Below are 21,915 nucleotides of genomic sequence, written 5' to 3'. Positions count from 1 at the left end.
CAGATTATTTAGAAAAGGAAACAAGTGTCAAACCTATCAGAATCAAACTATGATTAAATCAAATCCTGGTACCTTTATTATTTCTGGTGCAAGCTGGTGATTGCTCTTATTATTATACATATCCTTCTTACTAATTAAAATAATAAAGTTTAATTTATCTAAGTAGGACTTACTCGAAGTCGTATGAGAGGCTTCTCTGGCTGTCGAGAGTTTCCCAGACGTTCTCGCTCAGCATTTTCAAGCATTTCTTTAATCTCAAAATAAAAATACTGTCATGACTTGGGGCAAAGGGACTACTGGCATCTAGCAGGTGGAGGTGAGAGATACTGCTGAAATCCGTACAGCGCAATCTCCCACAACAGAGAATTACTCAGTCTAAGATGTCTCGGCTGACAGACCTGACGCAGGCCTGACCAATCAATCTGTCTTCCACCTCCCAGGGACACATCCACGACCTGAGTCCAACGGAACCACTGGGAAAACCAGGCTCTTTCGGCTGTAGGGACATTGTGAGTCTGCGGGCCACCGCGTGGACACGCCCACCTCTTCAGAGTGAAGCGTAAGACAGCTACCTACAGAGGGGGTGTCATGGGACCAAACACGGAAGCAGACAGAAACTGCAGTCCTGATGGGAGTTTTTAGACTGAATCCTCCCGAATCCAGCATACTCTGCAGTTGTTCAGCTATGGGAGTTACGTGCTGCCAGGAATGCTGTGCCACTGGGCGAGTTATTCCACCTAAAGTTCGGTTCCTCTTTCTATAAAATGCGGATGGCACAATCTACCCACCTACAGCATTGTTGAGTGGATTAAATGGAAAATGCTGTCACCAGTGCCCAGAATATATAAGCAGCCAATGAATACCAGTGATAATTGTAAGAACTTAGTACCCACAATTAATGTCATTAAGCTGTCAATTTACAGATTATTAAATGCATTCACACCACTTCTGCAGTGGCTCTAGAATGTCTCAGAGGTCCAGGGGTGGCAATCTGCTTGGTAGGTGAGGTATGGTACTTCTGCTGAAGCTACAAGGCACAGAGCAAACACACTTCAAGATTTCATTTGGGGTAGCTTTCAGGGTAGAATGAGATGAGAGGAGATGAGATGCTAAGGCTCTCTTCATCCTCCATGGTCCCCGCACCCCCCCCAAATTCCCCAATCAAAGCCACTGCCTCCTGTCATAAATGAAATGCACAAGTTATCCAGTCAGAATTAAAAGAAAAAATTAAGTGTTTGTTTTTGAGAAGGAGGAATGGAGCTGGGAGTGGGTTTAATTAAACAGAGTTTGTCCTACATGTAACAGTCTTCCATCTCAGAGACTAGAAAAAAAAAGTCCTTGATACAACTAAACTCATTCATGGAACAACAGTCGTCCCTTGCAGCCTTCCTGAGAATGTCACAAATATGGCGACTTCCCCATCTCCACTGAAGCATTTAATTAATTGTCAATAACCCTCAACCAAAGCACATCTCATTGACCTTTATCCAGAGAAATTACCTTCTCCAAACAGAAGCTTTGTATGGCCTGGGTTACTTTAGGATTATCTGGGTTAAAAATGTCTGGATGATCGGCCAGAACAATATCCTCCATAAAAAACTGCCGCACCGTGTGGAGAGGAATTTTCTGCATATTCATCTTCCTTCCCTTAACGCGCAGCAAACCAACATGCCTGAAGTAAGGAGGGAATCGAAAGCCTTGTCACGCTGTAAATTTTCTCAGGAAAATGTGCACATTAAAACTATCATATTTCTAAGTTTCTACAAAATATTTCTTTATAAAATCATACTCTTAAAAAAATTTTTTTTAGCAACTTAATCTTAATGCTGTTATCACAGGACAAATGCTAAACATCCTTCTTCCCCAGAATAAAATCCAGTCATCCCTCCTGTCTGAACAAATATAGTTTAGTGAGGGAAGACAGACAGACAGTAGATCAAACAAAATGTTACCAGCACTATGATAGTGGTATATATATGTATTACATCTGTGTATATAAGTACACATACATACATAAAATGAACTAGCAGAAGTACGAAGAAAAAAACCCATATATCCTACTACCATAGTCTTTAAACCTACTATTACCATCTTAACAATCAAAATCTGAGTGGATTCAAGTGGTGAAACCCATCATAAAAATTGGGCTTAATCAGTGTTAACTACTTTAGCATATAACTAAAGAACTAAAAGAAATGAGATGTGCTATAATATTCCACTTATAACCAAAAAAAAATCTTAATTAAATGGTGTTAGGTAAATTTGTTTATAAATGGACTTTGGGAAATTAGTAATCATCATCATAGCACTTTAACTTGAAATTTAATTAGTAAAACTATTAGCCCTGAATATGCCTAATAAGCTGCAAAATCATTAACACCATTGGGAGGCTCTCCTGTTGAACACAGCTTAAGAGCTGGGAAAACAGTAAGACTACACTGAATGGTGAATCTTTGTAAAGAAATCTATCATATAGATAACCATCACTATCTTGAACCTATTAAATGATGATAGTATTATAGCAGGTATTTTTTTTATTTGAATTGATTTGGAAAATATAACCATTACTTACTTCTTTACAGCCTCTCCTGGGGAAAGAGAAGTAACCACTGAACTTCCAGGTTGTGATACATAAAAGAGTTGTTGTTCATTTTTGGTTGGAGCTATTTTACACTCATGTTCATGGCCCCAGATAACAAGATCAATGAAGTCATCCAAAAATTGTTCTGGAATGAAGTTAGTATTTCCGTGTTTACTCCTATACCAAGATTTTTAAAAATAAATAAATGTCCAGAAATACAGAGACACTTCACATTAAGTAAATCTACACAGATCTTTCTTTCTCCATTCATCAAAGCCTTGTTACGTCTTTTCTATGTGCCAGAAACTATTCTAGAGATTAGGGGTGCAAACATAATACCTAATTCCTGCCCTCAAAAGGTTTACAAACTTGCAGGGCACAGACAAGTAGGCGCCACAAAAGAGAAAGGGTCAGTTCCACACTGAGAGGCAGATCACAAAAGGCTTTACAGAGGGAAAGTCAGAAAAGCATGAGCTCTCTCAATAATGAAAACGGTTAGTTGGTTTGATTATGTACATATGTAATCAGAAAATAAAGTGAATTAAATCTAAACTTTGTAAGATAAAAAACAAATCTCTAAAAATGTCCAGTCATTTTTTAGCATGTTTTGTTCACTCATAATAATGGGTGTAAGAAAGTTTGTCTTACTTAAGAGATGAATTCATAAATAAATTTCATAATAAATATTATTAAATGAGATATCATATGAAGATTTTTGCAGACTCTGGTTTTATACCTAGATTAGTTGCCTTTATTAACAGATATGTAAACACCCAAAGAGAGGAAAGACCAGAAGAAAGTTTTCCCAAATACTGACTTCATCATTGGGAATTTAAGTAAAAGTGTTCATATACTTCAACCCAGCATTCGCTTAAGGCAAATCGAAAACTCACTCATTCAACATTTACTGTGTGCCTACTACGTGCCTAGTGTTCCAGACCTCTTCTAGATACCGAAGACAACAGCAGTGAACAAAGTCCTTGCGCTAGTGAAACAAGCAATAACATAGTATGTATGTGTATGTGCTTACGTACGCACGTATAATTTGTCAGGTAGTGCTAAGTGCTGTAAAGAAAAAGGGAAAAGTGACACACAACAGGAATGCTACTATGTGCAAGGTGGTCAGGACAGGCCACTTAGCCAGGTGACACAAGGGCAGAGAACTGTGATGAGGGATCAAGTGTAAGAGGAACGAAAAAAAACAAAACAAAACAAAACTGTAAGCGAGGGAAGAAAGCCCTCGGGAGAGGGCTGAGTCCTGGGCAGAGAGTCACAAAGCACATGACAGAGGTATCGAGGTGGGAATGTGTTCAGTGAGTTTAAGGACGGCAGGGAGGGGGGAGTGGCCGAGCAGAATGAAAAGCAGGAAGGGAAATCAGAGCAGCAGCAGGCTTGTATATCTAAGAATGTTTTTTGTAAAAAACACATATCTAGGGAACATTATCACAGTTACTGAAGAAACAAAGCATAACTCAAATATTGTATGATACAATCGTGCCTTCACAGAGCACCAACTCTTGCATGCAGAGGGAAGATTATGCCTGTGGGCTGACTCTGTGACTTCCATCTGACTTTTGACTTAGAAGTCGATCAAAACAGCCTTGTGGAAATATATTACATGACAAAGTGCTCTTCTGCTTTCCTTCTTTCTCAGCCAGAAAAACAAACGGGCCCAAGTATAGAAACAAATGGGAAATAAAGTCATGATCTCACAGTTGTGAGATTAAGCCCTGCGTCTGGCCTCATGCTGGGCTTGGAGCCTGCTTAAGATACTCTCTCAATTCCTCCCTGGCTTGCACGTGGACTAGTGCTCTCTAGAAAACAATGAAGTACTTAAGAATGCAGAGGGTGACAAATGCATCTAACAGTACTACAAAAGAATTGCACAGTTATGTTAAAGTGGGAGGGAGAAAAAGGAGCTGGCCTAAGTAACCTTGGAGGTGGTGTTTTCTTTGTTTGTGTCCCTAAAGTTTATTTTGAAAGAGAGACAGAGAGAAAGAACACTAGCAAGGGAGGGACAGAGGATCCGAAGAGGGCTGTGTGCTGTCAGCAGAGAGCCTGATGTGGAGCTTAAACTTATAAACCAGGAGATCATGACCTGAGCCAAAGTCAGACACTTAACTGACTGAGCCTCCCAGTCGCCCCTAGAGGTGGTGTTTTGACTAGATATAGTGAGGCTAAAAACAAAAATCACTTACATAAACACTGTATACTAGTTGGTAAATTTGTTTCTCACAGGGGTACAGGTCAGCAATTTAAAAAAATTACCTTATATGTCAACCAAGATTGAAAAAATAAGTAAATATACTACAGATAAAATGATCCAGGTTTCTGTTAGAGAAAGAACTCCCAAATAAGAAAAGGGAGAAGACACTCCCTCTGCCCCTCTGCCCTGCTCCCACTCTCTCTCTAAAATAAAAAAGAAAAGAAAAGAAAAATTAAAAAAATGGGGCACCTGGGTGGCTCAGTCAGTTGATCATCTGACTCTTGATTTCAGCTCAGGTCTTGATCCCAGGGTTGTGGAACTGAGCCCCATTTCGGTGTCTGTGCTGGGCATGGAGTCTGCTTAAGATTCTCTCTCTCCCTCTACCCCTCTCCCCTGTTCAAACTCTCTCTCTAAAAGAAAAAGAAAAAAAAAAAAGAAAAGGGAGAAGACAAAAATGAACCCTGTAGGGCTGGATTAGAGTAAGTATGAATTCATGCTTGTGTGTGTGTATGTGTGTGTGTGTGTGTGTGTGTGTGTGTAACACATATGTCAATACACAAATATAGATGTGTATGCATGGGTTAGGACATATACACATATTTCCTTAACTCTGATTACTGAGGGCTAAGACAGCCCCAGTAGCAGTAAGCACACCTAGTGGCCATATCTGGGTTTCTAAATACTCTTCTCCAATAAAAGCAATCAGGGCTCCTTGGAGAAGTGGTTGATTCCAGAGCTAGGGCAGAAAAACACAAGATGAGGCAGAAGCATCTTGTGGTAGTAAAAAATAAGTAAATGTACTTATTAGTTAAGGAAGTTTAAAGTTAAGGAAGTTAAGGAAGATTAAATAAATACATAAATGCATAAAGAAAGAAGAAGGCATGCTGAAAGGACACAGAAGCTAATATAAAAAAAACTCCCAATGGTCAAAGCTGGAAGAATTTGAGCAACAACAAAAAAACTGGATAGTACTGGATTATAACTCAAAGGATAAAATAAATACCCTTGAGTCCATAACAACATAAATAAAAAAAATGAATAAACGAGAGAGAAGCAACAAATTTTCCTTACAGAAGACTTTCAATGAATAAATGCAGACAGAATGAGGGGAATTAAAAAATAACACAACATCATAGTATGCATTGCTAGAAACAAGATTCACCAATGGATGCTAGAATTAGCGGGCAAAATTTTAAGGCAAAACAGGATATTCACACAGCCTCAAAGTATTTTTACCAAACTATTAATTACAGAATGGAAAATGGGACCTTGACCATGGTGAAACCTGGAGCAGACCACCTTCATCAAATGATCACTGTGAACATCACCAGCAACTGGCCATTACCAACCCCAATGCTGCCATTCCATCTCACATTCTGATTGCAGCTCTTGGAATCAATCACTTACGATTTCTCCTCCCAATTTTTCCCTACTTTGGGACAGTAGAAAGTGTAGCAGAACTGGGAAACCCTAAGCAAGAGAAGGAGCACACTCCCAAGTGGTGCAAAGTTCTACGGAGACCACACTTACTACAGCTCTGGCCTGCTCCTCCTTCAAAGCTGTTTCTTTCAGAATGTACATAAGGCAACGCAAGGCTGCCTCCTAAAGCCCTCCTTTCACTGAGAACTTAGTGGGTTCAAGTGCCAGGGATCCTACACTCAATAAATACCTGTTCAGTAAGTAATAAATTACACAATCAGGCCCAAATCCCTTTGGATTCTTCCTTGATAACTTCTCAGGTTTGTCCCTTCCACATCATCTTCACGCCCATCACTACCATCATTTCACACTATTTTATCTGTAGTCACATAATAAGCCTTGCATCAAGTCTTCCTTCCTTTCCATCAATCCTGCACCCTACCAACAGATTAAACTTCTTCAAAATACTAGCAAAAGAAAACTGATCTAGCTATATTTAATATATTCCAGAAAAACACCTGCATACATGCACCAGGAGATGCATGTAAGAGTAGTCATAACAAAAAGGTTTAAGAAAGCAAGACTCTGGAAGTAACACAGAATATTCACCAACACGTGAAAAAGTAGAACTGTACATATCAGTGAAAATTAATTACACTTTTAAGCATCAAAATGGATGAATCTTAGTAACGTAATGTGGAACACACTAAGCCAGCTGCAAAATATACAGCAGGGCTCCAGTTACACCAAACCAAATAAAATACTCATTGTGGACAGATATACACAATTAAGCAATAAGGAAAAGCAATGGATTTGATTAAATACAAATTAAAAATAGTGCTTCCTTTTGGAGTATGTGGAAAGATACGGGGTCAGAGAAGGGCATGGGATAATGCACTGGTAGTGTTCTACTTGAATTTAAGATTATTTGATTTTATGGTTATTCTTGCACATGTCATATTCTTTACAGATAATATATATTGGAACCGATTTCACAATGCAGTCATACGAAGCACAGTTAAGTTCTGCATGATCCTTTAATGACAACTTTCAAAGAATAAGGAACATTTTATGGAAACTGGGAAGCTTGGAAACAGAGATTTAAGGAACCTCCATACTTGACTCAAAATTTTAAAAAGAAGTTTTTTTCAAAAAATTCGTTTACCTGTTCTGATGAATCACAAATAAGTTAAACCAAGAGTTCTCATCTTCTTTTGGTCTCAACATTGTTACCTTTTTATTGACAAACATTCGATAGAGCCTTTCATCTGGAATGGACCCTGAAATAGACGTTATTTTAATAACTGGTTTCTTACTTAGTTTTCAAAAAAGAATGTTTCACTTCTAAATTTTGTGCTTCTCTAAGTATTTCATGTTCTTATTAGAGATACATTTGAAATGTATCATTATTTACAAATGAGTATGTTCCAGGTTCTCACATGACAGCTGCTAAGAAGATACATGTATTAAAAACATGTTTCCCAGGGCGCATGGGTGGCTCAGTCAGTGGGGCATCCGACTCTTGGTTTCAGCTCAGGTCATGGTTCATGAGTTCGAGCCCCGCATCGGGCTCTCTGCTGTCAGCACAGAGCCCGCTTTCTCCCATGCTCTCTCTCTCTCTCAAAAATAAACAAACATTTTGGAGAAAAAAAAAAAAATTTGCATGTCAGGCATACATACCTTCAAAATCTGGAAAATACAAAATAAAAATTTGAGTTTTCTATGCTTAAATTCTTATTAAAATTTCTAATAATATTGTTTTCCACTATCCCTTTATTATACATACTTTTCACCTAACATACACATTATAAAATACAGACATTAAAAAGGATGAAATAAAAAAATAAATGTATTTAAAAATAATCTTATATATTGGGTTTTTTTAAACCTTTAAAAAAAAATGTTTAGTTTTGAGACAGAGAGATAGAGAGTGAGCAGGGGAGGGGCAGAGAAAAACAGGGACAGAATCCACACTGTCGGTGCAGAGCCTGATGAGGGGCTCAAACTCATGAACTGTGAGATCATGACCTGAACCAAAATCAAGAATTAGACGTTTAACAGACTGAGCCACCGATGCCTAGTCCTTACCCAGCCCCCTTATATATTGTTTTTAAATAAAGATATTATGCTTTTTAATAATATAATGACTTTTACATAATTCTTCTTGTACCCTAAAGGATCACCTTAGTCTAATGGAAGCAGCCAAAAAAAACCAAGTAAACACACAAATTACACTTTTAAATACTGTAAAAGGGACAAAAGATGCTAAGTGGCGAGTATCAGTGAGGGGACAAGTTGCTGCTTTATGCAGTCACTAGGGAAGGCCTTGGAAGAAAAGCCAACAATGCAGAAATGTAAGAACTAGATGTCTAGCTTCTTAAAGAGAATTTCTAGAGTGTGACCAATGGAACAGATGGTGCAATGTAGAACATATAAACTGGAAACAAAAAAGTCAAGGCATACAAAGCCCAAGGCATCAGAAGGTTGACTGATCTACTTAGGTGTTGAAGCTCTGAGAACACAGACACAGTTTGAAGGTAAGTAGGTGAAAAATTTGAGGGACAGGACAGGGCAGTCTAGCCAGCTGGCAATTAGCTTCAAGGGGGCAGGGTGTCTGCAGATAGGAAAGAAATGGCAAGCAGGGAGAAGGGAGAACAGTGATCCCTCACACTCCACCCGAAGACCTGTAAGAAGCCTGTGAGAAGTGAGTGGGAAGCAGAGCCTTAGGGACTAGTTTCCTATAAGTCGGAGTGGAGGTAACATGCAGAGAAGAAACTGATGATAGGAGGGAATTTGCTAACTATTGAGTTCTAGTGTGTAGAGAGAAGGATTGGTGTGTGTGTGTGTGTGTGTGTGTGTGTGTGTGTGTGTGTGTGTGTGTAGTCCAGTTAAGAAGAGAACAGGATGGAATGAGACTCTGGGAGAAAATGGAGACTGAGGGATATTCCAGGGGGTGCCTGAGGCATGGATCTTAGTCTGGAAGTAGGAGGATCAATGATTTTCTGCAGATATGACCCCTAACACTGCAGTGATTAAAATGCCTGTTAGTAGCTTTTTAAAAAGTGTATTTCACTTCCTGCTCTATCACCTGGGAAATCAGACATAACACTTTGATCTCATTTTCCATCTCTCTACAGATAACCATGATGCTTTTCTACTTTTTAGAAATTATGAAAACTGGACAAAGACTGTAAGCGCCCTAGAGAAAGTATTTAAATAAACCATCCATCATAATTATACTTTTAAAAACATACTCGAAGAGAATTAAGTAAATAAGGTCTTCTAAGGCTTCTATTATACTAAAATCACTCAAAAAATAATAAAAACTATGCAAAGGTTACAGTGTGAAATTTCTCATTTCTCTCAGGGTACTACTTTAAGGTTGATTTAACATAGAATATAATTTTTATAACTCTATACACAATAAAACTACTAAAGCTATTGCATTCATAAAACAAAATATCAACCTGAACTTAATCCAAGGAAGACTCAACAAATAGACTTTGAATGCAGTCTAAAAATATTCTTTGATCTTTTGTTCATATGGCTACAAGCCTAGCAAAAAGGCTTTTTTTTTTACCTACTGGACACTAAATAAATTGAGGACAGTCAAGTTGATAAAGCAAATTTTCTGAGCATTATAGATGACAGATCTGAACTAGCACTGTCTAACAAAAACATAATGTGAGCCACTAAAGCAGGCCAAATACAGAATTTAAAATTTTCTAGTAACCACATTAAAACAAGTAAAAAGAGACAGGTAAAATTAATTTTAATGTATTTTATTTAACCTAGTATATTAATAAGGTACTTTACTTTTTTTTCTAAGTCTTTGAAATCTGATGTGATTTTTGTATTTATAGTATACCTCAACGCAGACCAGCCCCATTTCAAGTGCTCCATATCTACCTGAGGCTGGTACTTATTGTACTAGACAGCGAAGCTTCAGACATTTCAAAGACTTCCAAGATACCAAAATGCAGTTTTTCTCTTTCTTAATGTTTATTTATTTTTGAGAGACAGAGAATGAGAGTGAGGGGAGAGAGGCAGAGAGAAGGAGACCGAGGATCAAAGCAGGCTCTGCACTCACAGCTTTGGTGGGGCTCGAATTCATGAACTGTGAGATCATGACCTGAGCCAAAATCAAGAGTCGGCCACTTAAACAAATGAGCTACCCAGGCACCCCTAAAATGCAGTTTTTCTAACTACTCTACAATTCTAACATTCAGGATTCTATATCTGAGTCTAAAAGAAAGAAAAAATAAACAATAGATAGTAAAAAAAACATTTTTTTTTAATCAAAACCTCCAATGAAAGAAGTATCAAGGGCTAATGGTCTTACTAAATACTAAAAAATTCTACTAAAACCTTCTATCATTTTTTATGGTCACGCATAAGGAATAATTAGATTTGCCTCACTCTTTCCCAAACAGCAAGAAAGTTCATTCCAGAATGTGATTTCCCAGTTGCTTAAACAATTATGTATTGTCATAAACAGTAAAATAAAACCATCTTACCTAAGCCATATAAAGCAATTTTGGAGCTTCCTTTTTGGAGCAAAACTGGACTAATGTCTATCTTCTCCACAGACACTGAACGTCCAAAGTGATTTACAAATCCAGCACAGCTTAGTATGTCCAGGGCACACAGGGCATCTGCCTACGTAGAATGTTTTCAAAGAATATTAATGTATATATCTAAAAATAAGTAATCTCCATCATATTACCTATTAAAAGTATATTCCATATACCACTTACTAAAACATAGATCAGGACAGTGTCTTCTCAAAATAAAATTACAATAGTGAAAGTATTTGCTATGTTTCTTCAATTACAAATGACCTACTGCACCTGGAACCACATGCTAAATGCCACGTTAACATTTCATCAAAACTTAGGATGTCCCGGCCACCAAAAAATAAAAACCAGCCATGAAATGAGTGCTTTGTAATATTAAGCTGACCTCTTAAGCCATGGGGGGAAGAAAACTAGGTAAGTAGTGATTTATGGTGTTCATGATCGGATAAAACAAAAAGACATTTCAAGTGTAGGACCTTTATAAGGTCCTTCCATATCAAACAGGTAATAAGACAATCTAATTTAGATTTAGAACTGTCCATGAAAAATCGTTTTCTACAGGTGAAATTTTGAAATGAGAGACACAAAAGCACCAGGTAAACTGTAAAGCTTCATACAAATGTTAGGTATTTATCCTTACTTCGAGTTACTTATTGTCAACCTCAGCACTAATGAAATAAAAGCACACCTCACACACCAACTACTATTACAGATTTTTAAAAATTATCTAAAAAGCAATATAAATGACTACGTGAATGATACAAAGTCAACTTGACTTTCTGAGTCAACTGACGAAAAATTTCTGGAAAGGACAAGAATGCCTTCCACAAACTAAAGTGACAACAAACTGTAAGAACCCAGTAAGTACCCCTGTGGGATCATCATGATTGCCATGAATACTGAACACTGGAATCGAAATGTTGAGATTGTCATCTTGGTAGTTCACCCACGGAAACCTTAAAAAAACAACAACAACAAAAACACAAAGTTAATGTTTCCATAAAAGACAAAAGCTATTTTCCACAATACCCTCCTTTAAAAAATTAATACAATTTATGGGCAAACTGGATAAGTTGGCAGAAGACCACTAGTTTGGAGCTTTAATGAAATACAATGACAGGCAACAATTCATTCCAAGTTTGAAGTGCTTCAAAGTACTACACTTTAAAGAAAACACTGTAGTATATGGTGCTTGTGAATTGTATGAAAGAGAAGGATATCTGACTAATGGCAAGTAAAGAGGCTTTCAAATTTTTAAAGGCCTTTGTATAAGAAGAGAGAGGGGAGGAAACACATCCATTTTGGAATCCAAGCTTCAAAATTCCAGCTCTATCACTTACTACTTGTGCAATTTAAGTCTCCCACCCACGGGGCTCCTGGATGGCTCAGCTGGTTGAGTGTCTGACTCTTGGTTTTGGCTCAGGTCATGATCTCTCAGTTTGTGATTTTGAGCCCGCATCAGGCTCTGCTCTGACAGTGTGGAGCCCATTTGTGATTCTCTCTCTCTCTCTGCCCCTCCCTGCTCTCAAAAAACAAAAAATAAAAAGTCTCCCACCCACTCCTGCCCCTGGAGTCAGCTAGCTCCTCCTCTCAGAGGCAGATGCCATTAGAAACTTCATAGTGCTATCTCTGCAAAAATATCTTATACCTTCATAGCAAATAAATGGCATCTTCTCCCTTCTTATACAAATAGTAGTGTAATACAGATTTCTGTACCCTGCTTTTTCATTTAATATGTTTTAGAAATCATTCTACATCAGTAAAGAGCTTCCTTGTGCATTCTCTGATGGGACAGTACACCATCGAATGGGCTATCGGAATGTGTTTAAGTAGTTACCTACCAATGGACATTTAGACCATTTCCACTGTTTTTGCTTTACAAATAATGCTACAGTGAGTACTCTTGTACCAAGTTGCCCTTGTGCAAATATAAGAAAATATCCAGAAGGGTATTTAGTCAAAGGACAAGAATGAATTTGTAAATTTTGAAATACTTCCAATTTCTGTCTATAGAAGTTGGACAAATTTACACACAATACAACAGCAATGCATGAGAGACAACTTTTCCCTTTATTCCATCAACATAAGCTATCAAGTTTTTAAATCTATGCCAGCAGTCGGGGTGCCTGGGTGGCTCAGTCGGTTGTGTCGGACTTTGGCTCAGGTCATGATCTTGCAGCTCATGAGTATGAGCCTGCATCGGGCTCTGTGAGGACACTGAGAGCCTGGAGCCTGGCTTCGGATTTTGTGTCTCCCTCTCTCTCTGCACCCCCCCCCCCCCCCCGTGCTGCTCACTCTCTCTCTCTCTCTCTCAATAATTAAAATAAACTTAAAAAGAAAATAAACCTATGCCAAGGGTTCTAAACCCTAGCGGTATGTTAGAATTATCTAGGAATCTTTTAAGATCTATCAATGCCCATGACACAGAGAGTAACTGGCCTACAGATTGTCATCATTTTTTTTTTTTTTTTGAAAGATTTCTAGGTAACTACAACGTGCCCCTGGAATTGAGAATCACTGATCTATGCCAATCTGACAAGAGAAAAATATCTCAGTAGAGCTTAACTTAGTATCTTTCTTATGAATGGACTCCATTTTGTATTTTTCATACTCTTTTAATATGTCCAAGTGTCACTTTATTTTTTCTGTGAACTATGTCTGTATTTTTCACGTATGTTTTTATTAACTCTTGGATTTTTTAATGGGCTCAAAAGAACTATTTATCTATTGGGGAAATTAGACCTTAATTTGCAATTCATTGCAAATATTCTCCCTACCTTAACTCTCACTGACTTTTGACTCTGTTCTAGGCGGTATTTGCCCTGCAGAAATTTACTTTTACAAAGACTAACATCAATTTTACTTTTATGGCTTCTCAGCTTGTATCATACACAGAAAAGCCTTTCCCATATCTACATTTTTAAAAAATGTCTAATAGTTTCTTCTAGTACACTTATTGAATAATCCATACTTTCCCTAGTGATACGACACCACCTTCTCCAAATATTAAATTCCTACATGTACTGAGTCTATTTCTGGATCTCTTTTGTCTTTCACTTACCTGCTTACCAATTCATGAGTCATATTACATTTTTAGTTATTGAGGCATTATATTTTTTCTAACTTTATTATGAAATAATTGACATAGAGCATTGTAGAACTTTAAGCTATACAATGTATTATTTGAAACATGTATACTGCAAAATAACCGCTACAGCTTGGCTAACACTTGCATCACACCCATTTTGTGTGTGTGTGACGAGATTATTTGAAATGTACTCACAGAAACTTTCAAGTATAAAATAAAATATTACCAACTATAAGCACTATGCTGTACATCAGATCCTTAGAACTTACTCATCTTGTAACTACAACTTAATACTCTGATCAACATCTATCCTTCCCTCAAGTCCTGGCTCTGGATAACCACCATTTTAGATTGTTCCCGAGTTCAGCTTTGTTAGATTCTACATGCTAAGTGATGTTACACAGTATTTTTCTTTGTCTGACTTATTTAATAGCGTAATGCCCTCAAATTCCATCCATGCTGCAAATGGCAAGATGTTCTTTCTCATGGTTGAATAGTATTTCATATTCATATTACACACCACATCATCTTAATCCATCTTTATCCATTCATCCACGGAGAGGCACTTAGGTTGTTTCTGTATCTTGGCTGTTGTGAATAACGCTACAACGAACTCAGGAATGCAGATTACCTCTCTGAGAGCCTGTTCTTCATTTCGTTTCGATGCATATCCAGAAGGATTGCTTAATCATATGGTAGTTCTATTTTTTCAACTTTTTGAGGGTCCTCTATACTGCTTTCTATAGTGGCTAAGTCAATTTACATTCCCACCAGCAGTGTATACAAGGGTTCCCTTTTCTCCACATCCTCCTCAACATTTGTTCTTATTTTTTTGATGATAGCCATGTGTGAGGTGATATATCATTGTGGTTTTAATTTGCATTTCTCTGATGACTAGTGACTTTGAGCACCTTTTCATATACCTGTTGGGTCATTTGTATGTCTTCAGAAAAATGTCTTTGGTTTCTTTGCTTATTTTTAATTGGATTGGATTTTTGGTCTTCTTTTGTTTTTGTTTTTGCTATTGAGTTATAGAAGTTCTTTACATATTTTAGATGTTAACATCTCATCAGATGTATGACTTAGAAATATTTTCTCCCATTCCACAGGTTCCCTTTTCATTCTGTTGATGGTTGCCTTCACTATGCAGCAGCTTTTTAATCTGACATAGTTTCACTTGTTTATTTTTCCTTTTGTTTTCAAAAAAAAAAAAAAAAATCACTGCCAAGAATGATGTCAAGGAGCTTACTCCCCATGCTTTCTTCTAGGAGTTAGACAATTTCAGGTCTCACATTCAAGTCTTTAATCCATTTTGAGTTGATTTTTGTGTATGGTATAAAGGGGACAGCTTCATTCTTTTGTATGTGGCTGTCCAGTTTTCCCAATACCATTTATTGAAGAGACTCTTCTTTCCCCCATTGTATATTCTTGGCTCCTTTGTCATAAATTAATTGACCAAACATGCATGGGTTTATTTCTGTACTCTCTATTCTGTTCTACTAACCTAGATGTCTTATTTTTATGCCCAAACCACATTGTTTTGATTACTATAGTTTTGTAATGTAGTTTGAAATCAGCAAGGGTGATGCCTCCACCTTTGTCTTTCTTTCTTAAGACTGCTTTGGATATTTTGGGTCTTTTGTGGTTCCATACAAATTTTAGGATTGTTTTTTCTATTTCTATGGAAAAAACCATCAGAATTTTGATAGGGGTTACACTGAATCTATAGATCACTTTGGGTAATAGGGACAGCTTAACAATATTCATTCTTCTTATCCACCAGTACAGAATATCTCTCCACTTTTTGTGTCTTCAGTTTCCTTCACCAATGTCTTATAGTTCAGTGTATAGCTCTTCTGCCTCCTTAATTAAATTTATTCCCAAGTATTTTACTCTTTTTCTTTTCCTATTCTTCTTTTCTTAGTTTCTCTTTCTGATAGCTTATTGTTAGTATATAGAAATGCAATTGATTTCTGTCTACCAATTTTGTATCCTGGGCCTTTATTGAATTCATTTATTAGTTCTAATAGTTTTTTGGGGGAGTCTTTCACATTTTCTACATATAACATTATCATCTGCAATTAGGGACAACTTCACTTCCTTCTTTCTGATTTGGATATCTTTTATTTCTTTTTCTTGCCCAGCTGCTCAAGCTAAGACTTCTAATATGATGTTGAATAGGAATGGTGAGAGTGGGAATCTTTGCCTTAATTCCGAATCTTACAAGAAAAGTTTTCAGCTTTTCACACTGGGTATGATGTTAGCTGTGGGTTGGGTCATATATGGCTTTTATTACATTGAGGTAAGTTCCCTATATGCCCACTTTGTTGGGGGAGTTTTTAATCATAAAAGGATGCTAAATTTTGTCAAATGCTTTTTCTGCATCTATTGAGATGATCATATAATTTTCATCCCTCATTTTGTTAATGTGGCTTAATATACTTTAATATGTAATAGGGCTAGTCATTATTTAGCGGTTTTCTCTTTCAGACTTTCCCTACCTTTTCTTTTGTCTATTTTTCTATGTGAACTAGTAAACTAGGAGGGGAAATTATTCAGAATGCAGCACAAAGAGATAAAGTAACGGGCAATATAACAAAAACAGTAAGAGATATAAATAATATTCAGAAAGAATAGGCAACAATGTTTGAAAACGTAATGGTTAAGAACTTCCTAAAATTACTGAAAAAAATAATTCTTAGATTGAAATGCATGAGGATACCCAAGCAGAACAATTAGAACTAAATCCACAACTAAATATGTCCTAGTTAAGACTGTGAAATGCTAAGGACAATGAGAAAATTTAATAGTTACCTGAGAATTTTCTTTCTGCCAGTTGCTATTCTAAGCAATTTTCTTATTAACTCCACTACTCCTCACAACAACTCTGTAAGATCATCACTATATAAAAGTAAGGTAAAGTAGAGCCAAGACATGAATTCACATGGTCTGGTACCAGAATCCATGCTTTTAATCACTATATTACACTGTTTTTCCAGCAACTACAGTGATAGCAGACTTCTCAACAGCAACCAAAAAATAAGAGTTTACCACTCACTGACACTCAATGAAAAACTACTGAAAACAGTACTTTAGAAAGAAGAAAATGGAATCCAGAGGGAAAAAATGAAATGCAAGAAGCAACAATAGTGAGCAAAGAAACAGGTAAACATGTCTGCAAAGGTGAGGGGAGCAGTTTAAAAATAAGATGAGAGAAAGAAGAAAACACTAATGTTCTGGATCTGAATAGGAGACAGGTAAAGATACTGATCAGATTTCTAACAACGACATATGTTAAAAACCACAGGTACTTTTAAAATCCAATTCTACACTCTGCCAAACTATCAACCCAGAGCAAAGTTAAATACGGCCATTTTCTCACATACAAAAATCTCTAAAAATTTACCTCTCAACATGAACTCATTTAAAAAAAGTATAGATAGTTAGGGGTGCCTGGGTGGCTCAGTCGGTTGAGGGTCCAACTTCGGCTCAGGTCATGTTCAGACTCGTAAGTTCAAGCCCCGTGTCGGGCTCCGCGCTGATAACTCAGAGCCTGGAGCCTTCGGATTCTGTCTCCCTCTCTCTCTGCCCCTCCCCCACTTGCTTGCACACACGCTCTCTCTTAAAATAAACAAACATAATAAAAAGAGAAAGAAAAAATACAGATAGTTAAATAGATAAAAAACAAATCCAGATAGGTCCACACATATGCATCTGTTTCTTAGCTCTGGGCACCGAGAGACCCTAGAAACAGTGACAAGGTGACAGCAATGGGCAAGCCTAGCATCTAGGTTTGGGCTTTCAAATACCTTTTCCAAAGGACAGGACTCCTTGAAGAAATGGACGAGTCTAAAGCTAGGGAAGGGAAAATAATTCATCTGGAGCATCTTCTAATGCCAAAAAATAGGCACTGGAGGGGAAAACGAGGGTAAGTCAAAAGGAAAGAGGAGCCAATCTGAAAAAGTACCCAATGGCTAACCTTTGTACATATCATCTGAGCAACAAAACAGATTACAATTGCATTAAATTACAATACAAAGGGAAAAAATGAGTTCATATTGATATAGACAATTGAAGAAGTTCCTTCTGATAGCTGAGTCAATAAATTAACAAGTGGGGGACAAGGGACAAATCTTCCTTACAGAAGAATTTTAATTAATAAATGCAGAAAAACGTGGGAAATGGAAAATCAGCATTAGAACACCACGGTTAAAATTGCTATAGGCAAGAGTCACTGACGAATGTTAAAATTAGTGGACAAACTTTAAGGCGACACAGAATAAATAGGTACACAGCCTCAAATACCTCCCCCAAAATACTTACTAATGATTACAGTAGTTTTAATATGCCCATCTCCTTTGATACTCTTTCCTCTCTACAGGAAGTGACACTTAAATCCCTGAGTGCGGGCTAGACTTAGCAGCTCACTTCTAATGAAGAGTGGATGAAAAGGGAAAAATCCTAACTTGACAGCAGAGAAACCTGGCAGGCACCACCTTAACCAAGAGATTAAGGTTATCCTCACCTGTAATTAGCCAACTTGATAGCATGTACTCCAGATATGCTATGAGAGAGCACTTCACCTCTGTGGAATACTTTCCTGAAAACCCTTAATCCTGGTCTAATCACAAGAAAAACCCAAATTGAGGGACAATCTACAAAATGACTGACCAGTATACTTCAGAAGTACCATGGAAATGAAAGGTAAGAAAAGATGGAGAAGCTGGCACAGTGTGAGGAAACTGAGAGAACATTTCAACAACATGTAGTATGGTATCCTGTGCAGTGCTTAAGAAAAACCACGAGACTATCTTTACAACATGGGGTTCTAGGTGACTATCATCAGTCAGTCCCCAAAGTATGAATATTAAGGAAAAAGAATGATACTACATCAAAATTAAGTACTGTATTTGCCAACAAAAGTCTCCATAAAAAAAGTCAAAAGACAATCCACGGATTGGATAGAAAAAAATTCATGCTTAACAAAGGCTTAGCCTCTAGAATATATGAATAACTTCTGCAAATTCAATAGGAAAAGACAAAAATCCCAATTTTTAAAATGGGCAAAGGGTATGCACAGAGCAGGATACCAAAATGTACAACAGAAATTTAAGAAAATTCTCAGTCCCACTATTAATTAGGGAAATACAAATTAACACAATGACATAAAGAAATTCAAAGAATTACACTTACTATGAAAATAGCTCATAGTGAAGGTCAAATAGCTAATTGTTAATGTGTTTGTCTTTCACAGAAAATATTACACAAAAGAAAACATTCACTTACGCATTTAAATATACTTACTTACTAAAACCAAAGTTGACTGACTGATCACTGAGAATTTCAAACTGTACAGGACGATCACCCATGCAATATTTTCTCAGTAACTCGAGGCAGGTATGTAATGTTTTTCTTGAGGGCTTATTTTCATGAAAAAGATCACCACCTAACAAAATAAAATCCACCTAATCAACAGAAAATAGTGTGAAAATTAGTATGTTTTATAGGAGAAAATGTTAAAACTATAAAGAAGTACAAAAAAATCTCATAAAAGATACTGATGTGTATGGAGATTCAAAATTTTCTATTTTATTTATTTAAAGAGCTTGCAGTCTGTTGATTACTTTGACTCCAACTTAGGTTCCTAGGCCACCTTCAAAAAAACCATCTTTGGGGTGCCTGGGTAGCTCAGTTGGTCATCCAACTCTTGATCTTGGCTCAGGTCATGATCTCACAGTTTTCTGAGACTGAACTCCACGTGGAGCTCTGCACTGAGAGCATGGAACCTGCTTGGGATTCTTACTCTCCCTCTCTCTCTGCCCCTCCCCACCCCTCCCACCCCCCCCCCCCCACATGCACATGGGCTCTATCAAAGTAAATAAACATTAAAAAAAAAAAAAAAAGCCATCTTCAAATTATTACACCAAACCTCTGACTCATGCTACCCAGAGTAATCACTATCTTTTGTTATCCAAATTAAACATAAATTTAGAACTTTAATGGAACCTACGGACAAGATAGCCAATTCAATTTAGATTACTCATTCAATTCATTCAACAATTATTTAGGGCTCACACAGGCACTGCCACCTAAGGAAATTGCAATCTACAGAACAGATGATGTCCAGGACTGACAATGTACAATTCCCTGTACTGGGCCCTGAGGATACAATGACGAATAAAATACAATTCCTTTCCTAAGTATATTCAGAATCTAGTGGAAGAGACAAACGGCTATGCATCTGAATGTAAGTCAGACTCAGACATGCACTAGAAGGAGTATGTAAACAAACCAGGAGCAGCAATGACACTACAGTTAATTCTAACTGAAGGGAAGAAGTCATCTGAGGATGATGCGTGCAGAAGGAAATGTGCCAAGGGGCCCCTAGGTGGTTCAGTCAGTTAAGTGTCTGACTTCAGCTCAGGTCACGATCTCATGGCCTGTGAGTTCGAGCCCCACATCGGGCTCTGTGCTGACAGCTCGGAGCCTGGAGCCCGCTTCAGATTCTGTGTCTCTCTGCCCTTCCCCTGCTCATGCTTCTGTCTCTCTCTCTCTCTCTCAAAAGTAAAAAAACATTAAAAAAATTAAAAAAAAAAGTGCCAACATGGTAGCATTTAGGTTACCCTATTAAGAATAAATGAGACTTTAAGGAAGAGCATTCTAGAAACAAGAGAATAAAGAAATTATACAGAAAAAAGCCCAACACGCATGCTTTCAAGAAGTATATAATCTACCTAAAGAAACTTGATTAAGTTCTTAATTATACAAAAGAACCCAGATCACTTAGGCTACAGTAGTGAGGGGGAAAATACACCACTCCTGAAAGTGTCACTTTGGCACATGGATTGGAGCTAAAGGCAATTAAGACTTAGTAGACTCAGGAATAGCTTTTTTCAAACTTCCCCTAACTACCTCAAAGAACTGACTGGGGCCTATACCAGGAAAAGAGCTATTATCAGAGAGAACTTTTTATATCAGAAAGACTTCTCTCTCTCTCTTTTTTTTAATTTTAGAGAGAGAGAGCCTGAGCGGTGGGGAGGGGCCGAGGGACAGAGAGAGAATCTTAAGCAGGCTCCATGCTCAGTGCAGAGCCTGACGCGCGGGGCTGGACGTCACTGTGAGATCATGACCTGGGCCAAAATCCAGAGCCAGATGCTCAACAGACTGGGCCACCCAGGCACCCACACACAAGACTTCTCTACGTGGCATGACCAACATTTGCTCTTCCCATCTTCCCATGAATCATCTCCCTCCCTTGAAACCCCACACCTCTACCTCCTTTCTCTTTAGCTCAGGATGGTATAGAAGGCTCGATTACCTGACTGCTGGGGAGTCTCATATTTTTATGAGACTCCTATACATACAAAATTTGGTTTTCTCCTGTTAATGTGTCTTAGGTCAATTTAATTATTAGCCCGGCCAAAGAATCCAAAAGGAAAGAAGGGAAAAGTTTTCCATCTTAGAGTAGTCAGAGGAGCTTCAATAAAAATGTGGGACTTAAGCTAGGTCTTCAAAAATGAACACAATTTAAATAAAGGAAGAAAATCATCACAATCAACAGCATAGAGAAAAACAAAAGGAACACAGAAAACATTTCAGGCAGGAGGTGGAGTGGTTGTTTAAATGGTACAGTTTCACTTTTGCAAGAGGAAGAGTTCTGGAGATTGGTTACACAGCAACGTCAATGTGCCTAATGCTGTTAAAGTCTACACTTAAAGACACTGAAGATGGTAAATTTTGTTAGGTGTATTTTACCACAAATAAAAAATTTTTTTTAATATTTTTAAAAGCTGGTGACTCCAGGCAACACTGAAAAAGGACACACCTTGCTTCTATGGTCTTCCTGCCACAAAGTGAATCCAGTCATGAGGCAATATCAGACGAATCCAACTGAGGAACATTCTACAAAGTAACTAGCCTGTACTTTTCAAAAATGTCTGGGTCATGAAAGGCACAGGCTGACTGAGGAAATGTACCAGATTATAAGAAACTAAGGAGACATGACAACTAAATGCAAAATGTAACCCTGGGTAGGACCTGGACT

At 37.6% G+C, this 21,915-nt stretch overlaps 1 protein-coding gene across 12 annotated transcripts in view; it reads right to left on the bottom strand.

The window, feature by feature from the left end:
• The window catches only part of MRE11 (MRE11 homolog, double strand break repair nuclease), a 75,919-nt gene that overhangs the window by 48,255 nt on the left and 5,749 nt on the right, over positions 1 to 21,915 (bottom strand). For 10 of the 12 annotated variants that reach the window (XM_045483600.1, XM_045483596.1, XM_045483597.1 and 7 more), the window contains 7 exons: positions 19,176 to 19,336; positions 11,652 to 11,739; positions 10,724 to 10,865; positions 7,372 to 7,486; positions 2,573 to 2,758; positions 1,501 to 1,672; positions 174 to 254 (listed from right to left, as the gene is read on the bottom strand). In XM_045483600.1, coding sequence (XP_045339556.1) covers positions 174 to 254; positions 1,501 to 1,672; positions 2,573 to 2,758; positions 7,372 to 7,486; positions 10,724 to 10,865; positions 11,652 to 11,739; positions 19,176 to 19,336 — 945 coding nt within the window. The remainder of the gene's footprint in view (positions 1 to 173; positions 255 to 1,500; positions 1,673 to 2,572; positions 2,759 to 7,371; positions 7,487 to 10,723; positions 10,866 to 11,651; positions 11,740 to 19,175; positions 19,337 to 21,915) is intronic. The other 2 variants (XM_045483605.1, XM_045483607.1) reach the window with 2 other exon arrangements.

The sequence above is a fragment of the Leopardus geoffroyi genome, chromosome D1, assembly GCF_018350155.1.
Source record: "Leopardus geoffroyi isolate Oge1 chromosome D1, O.geoffroyi_Oge1_pat1.0, whole genome shotgun sequence".
Taxonomy (NCBI): Eukaryota; Metazoa; Chordata; class Mammalia; order Carnivora; family Felidae; genus Leopardus; species Leopardus geoffroyi.
Note: the sequence above shows the minus strand (reverse complement) of the source record. Positions and strands in the feature narration are given on the sequence as shown.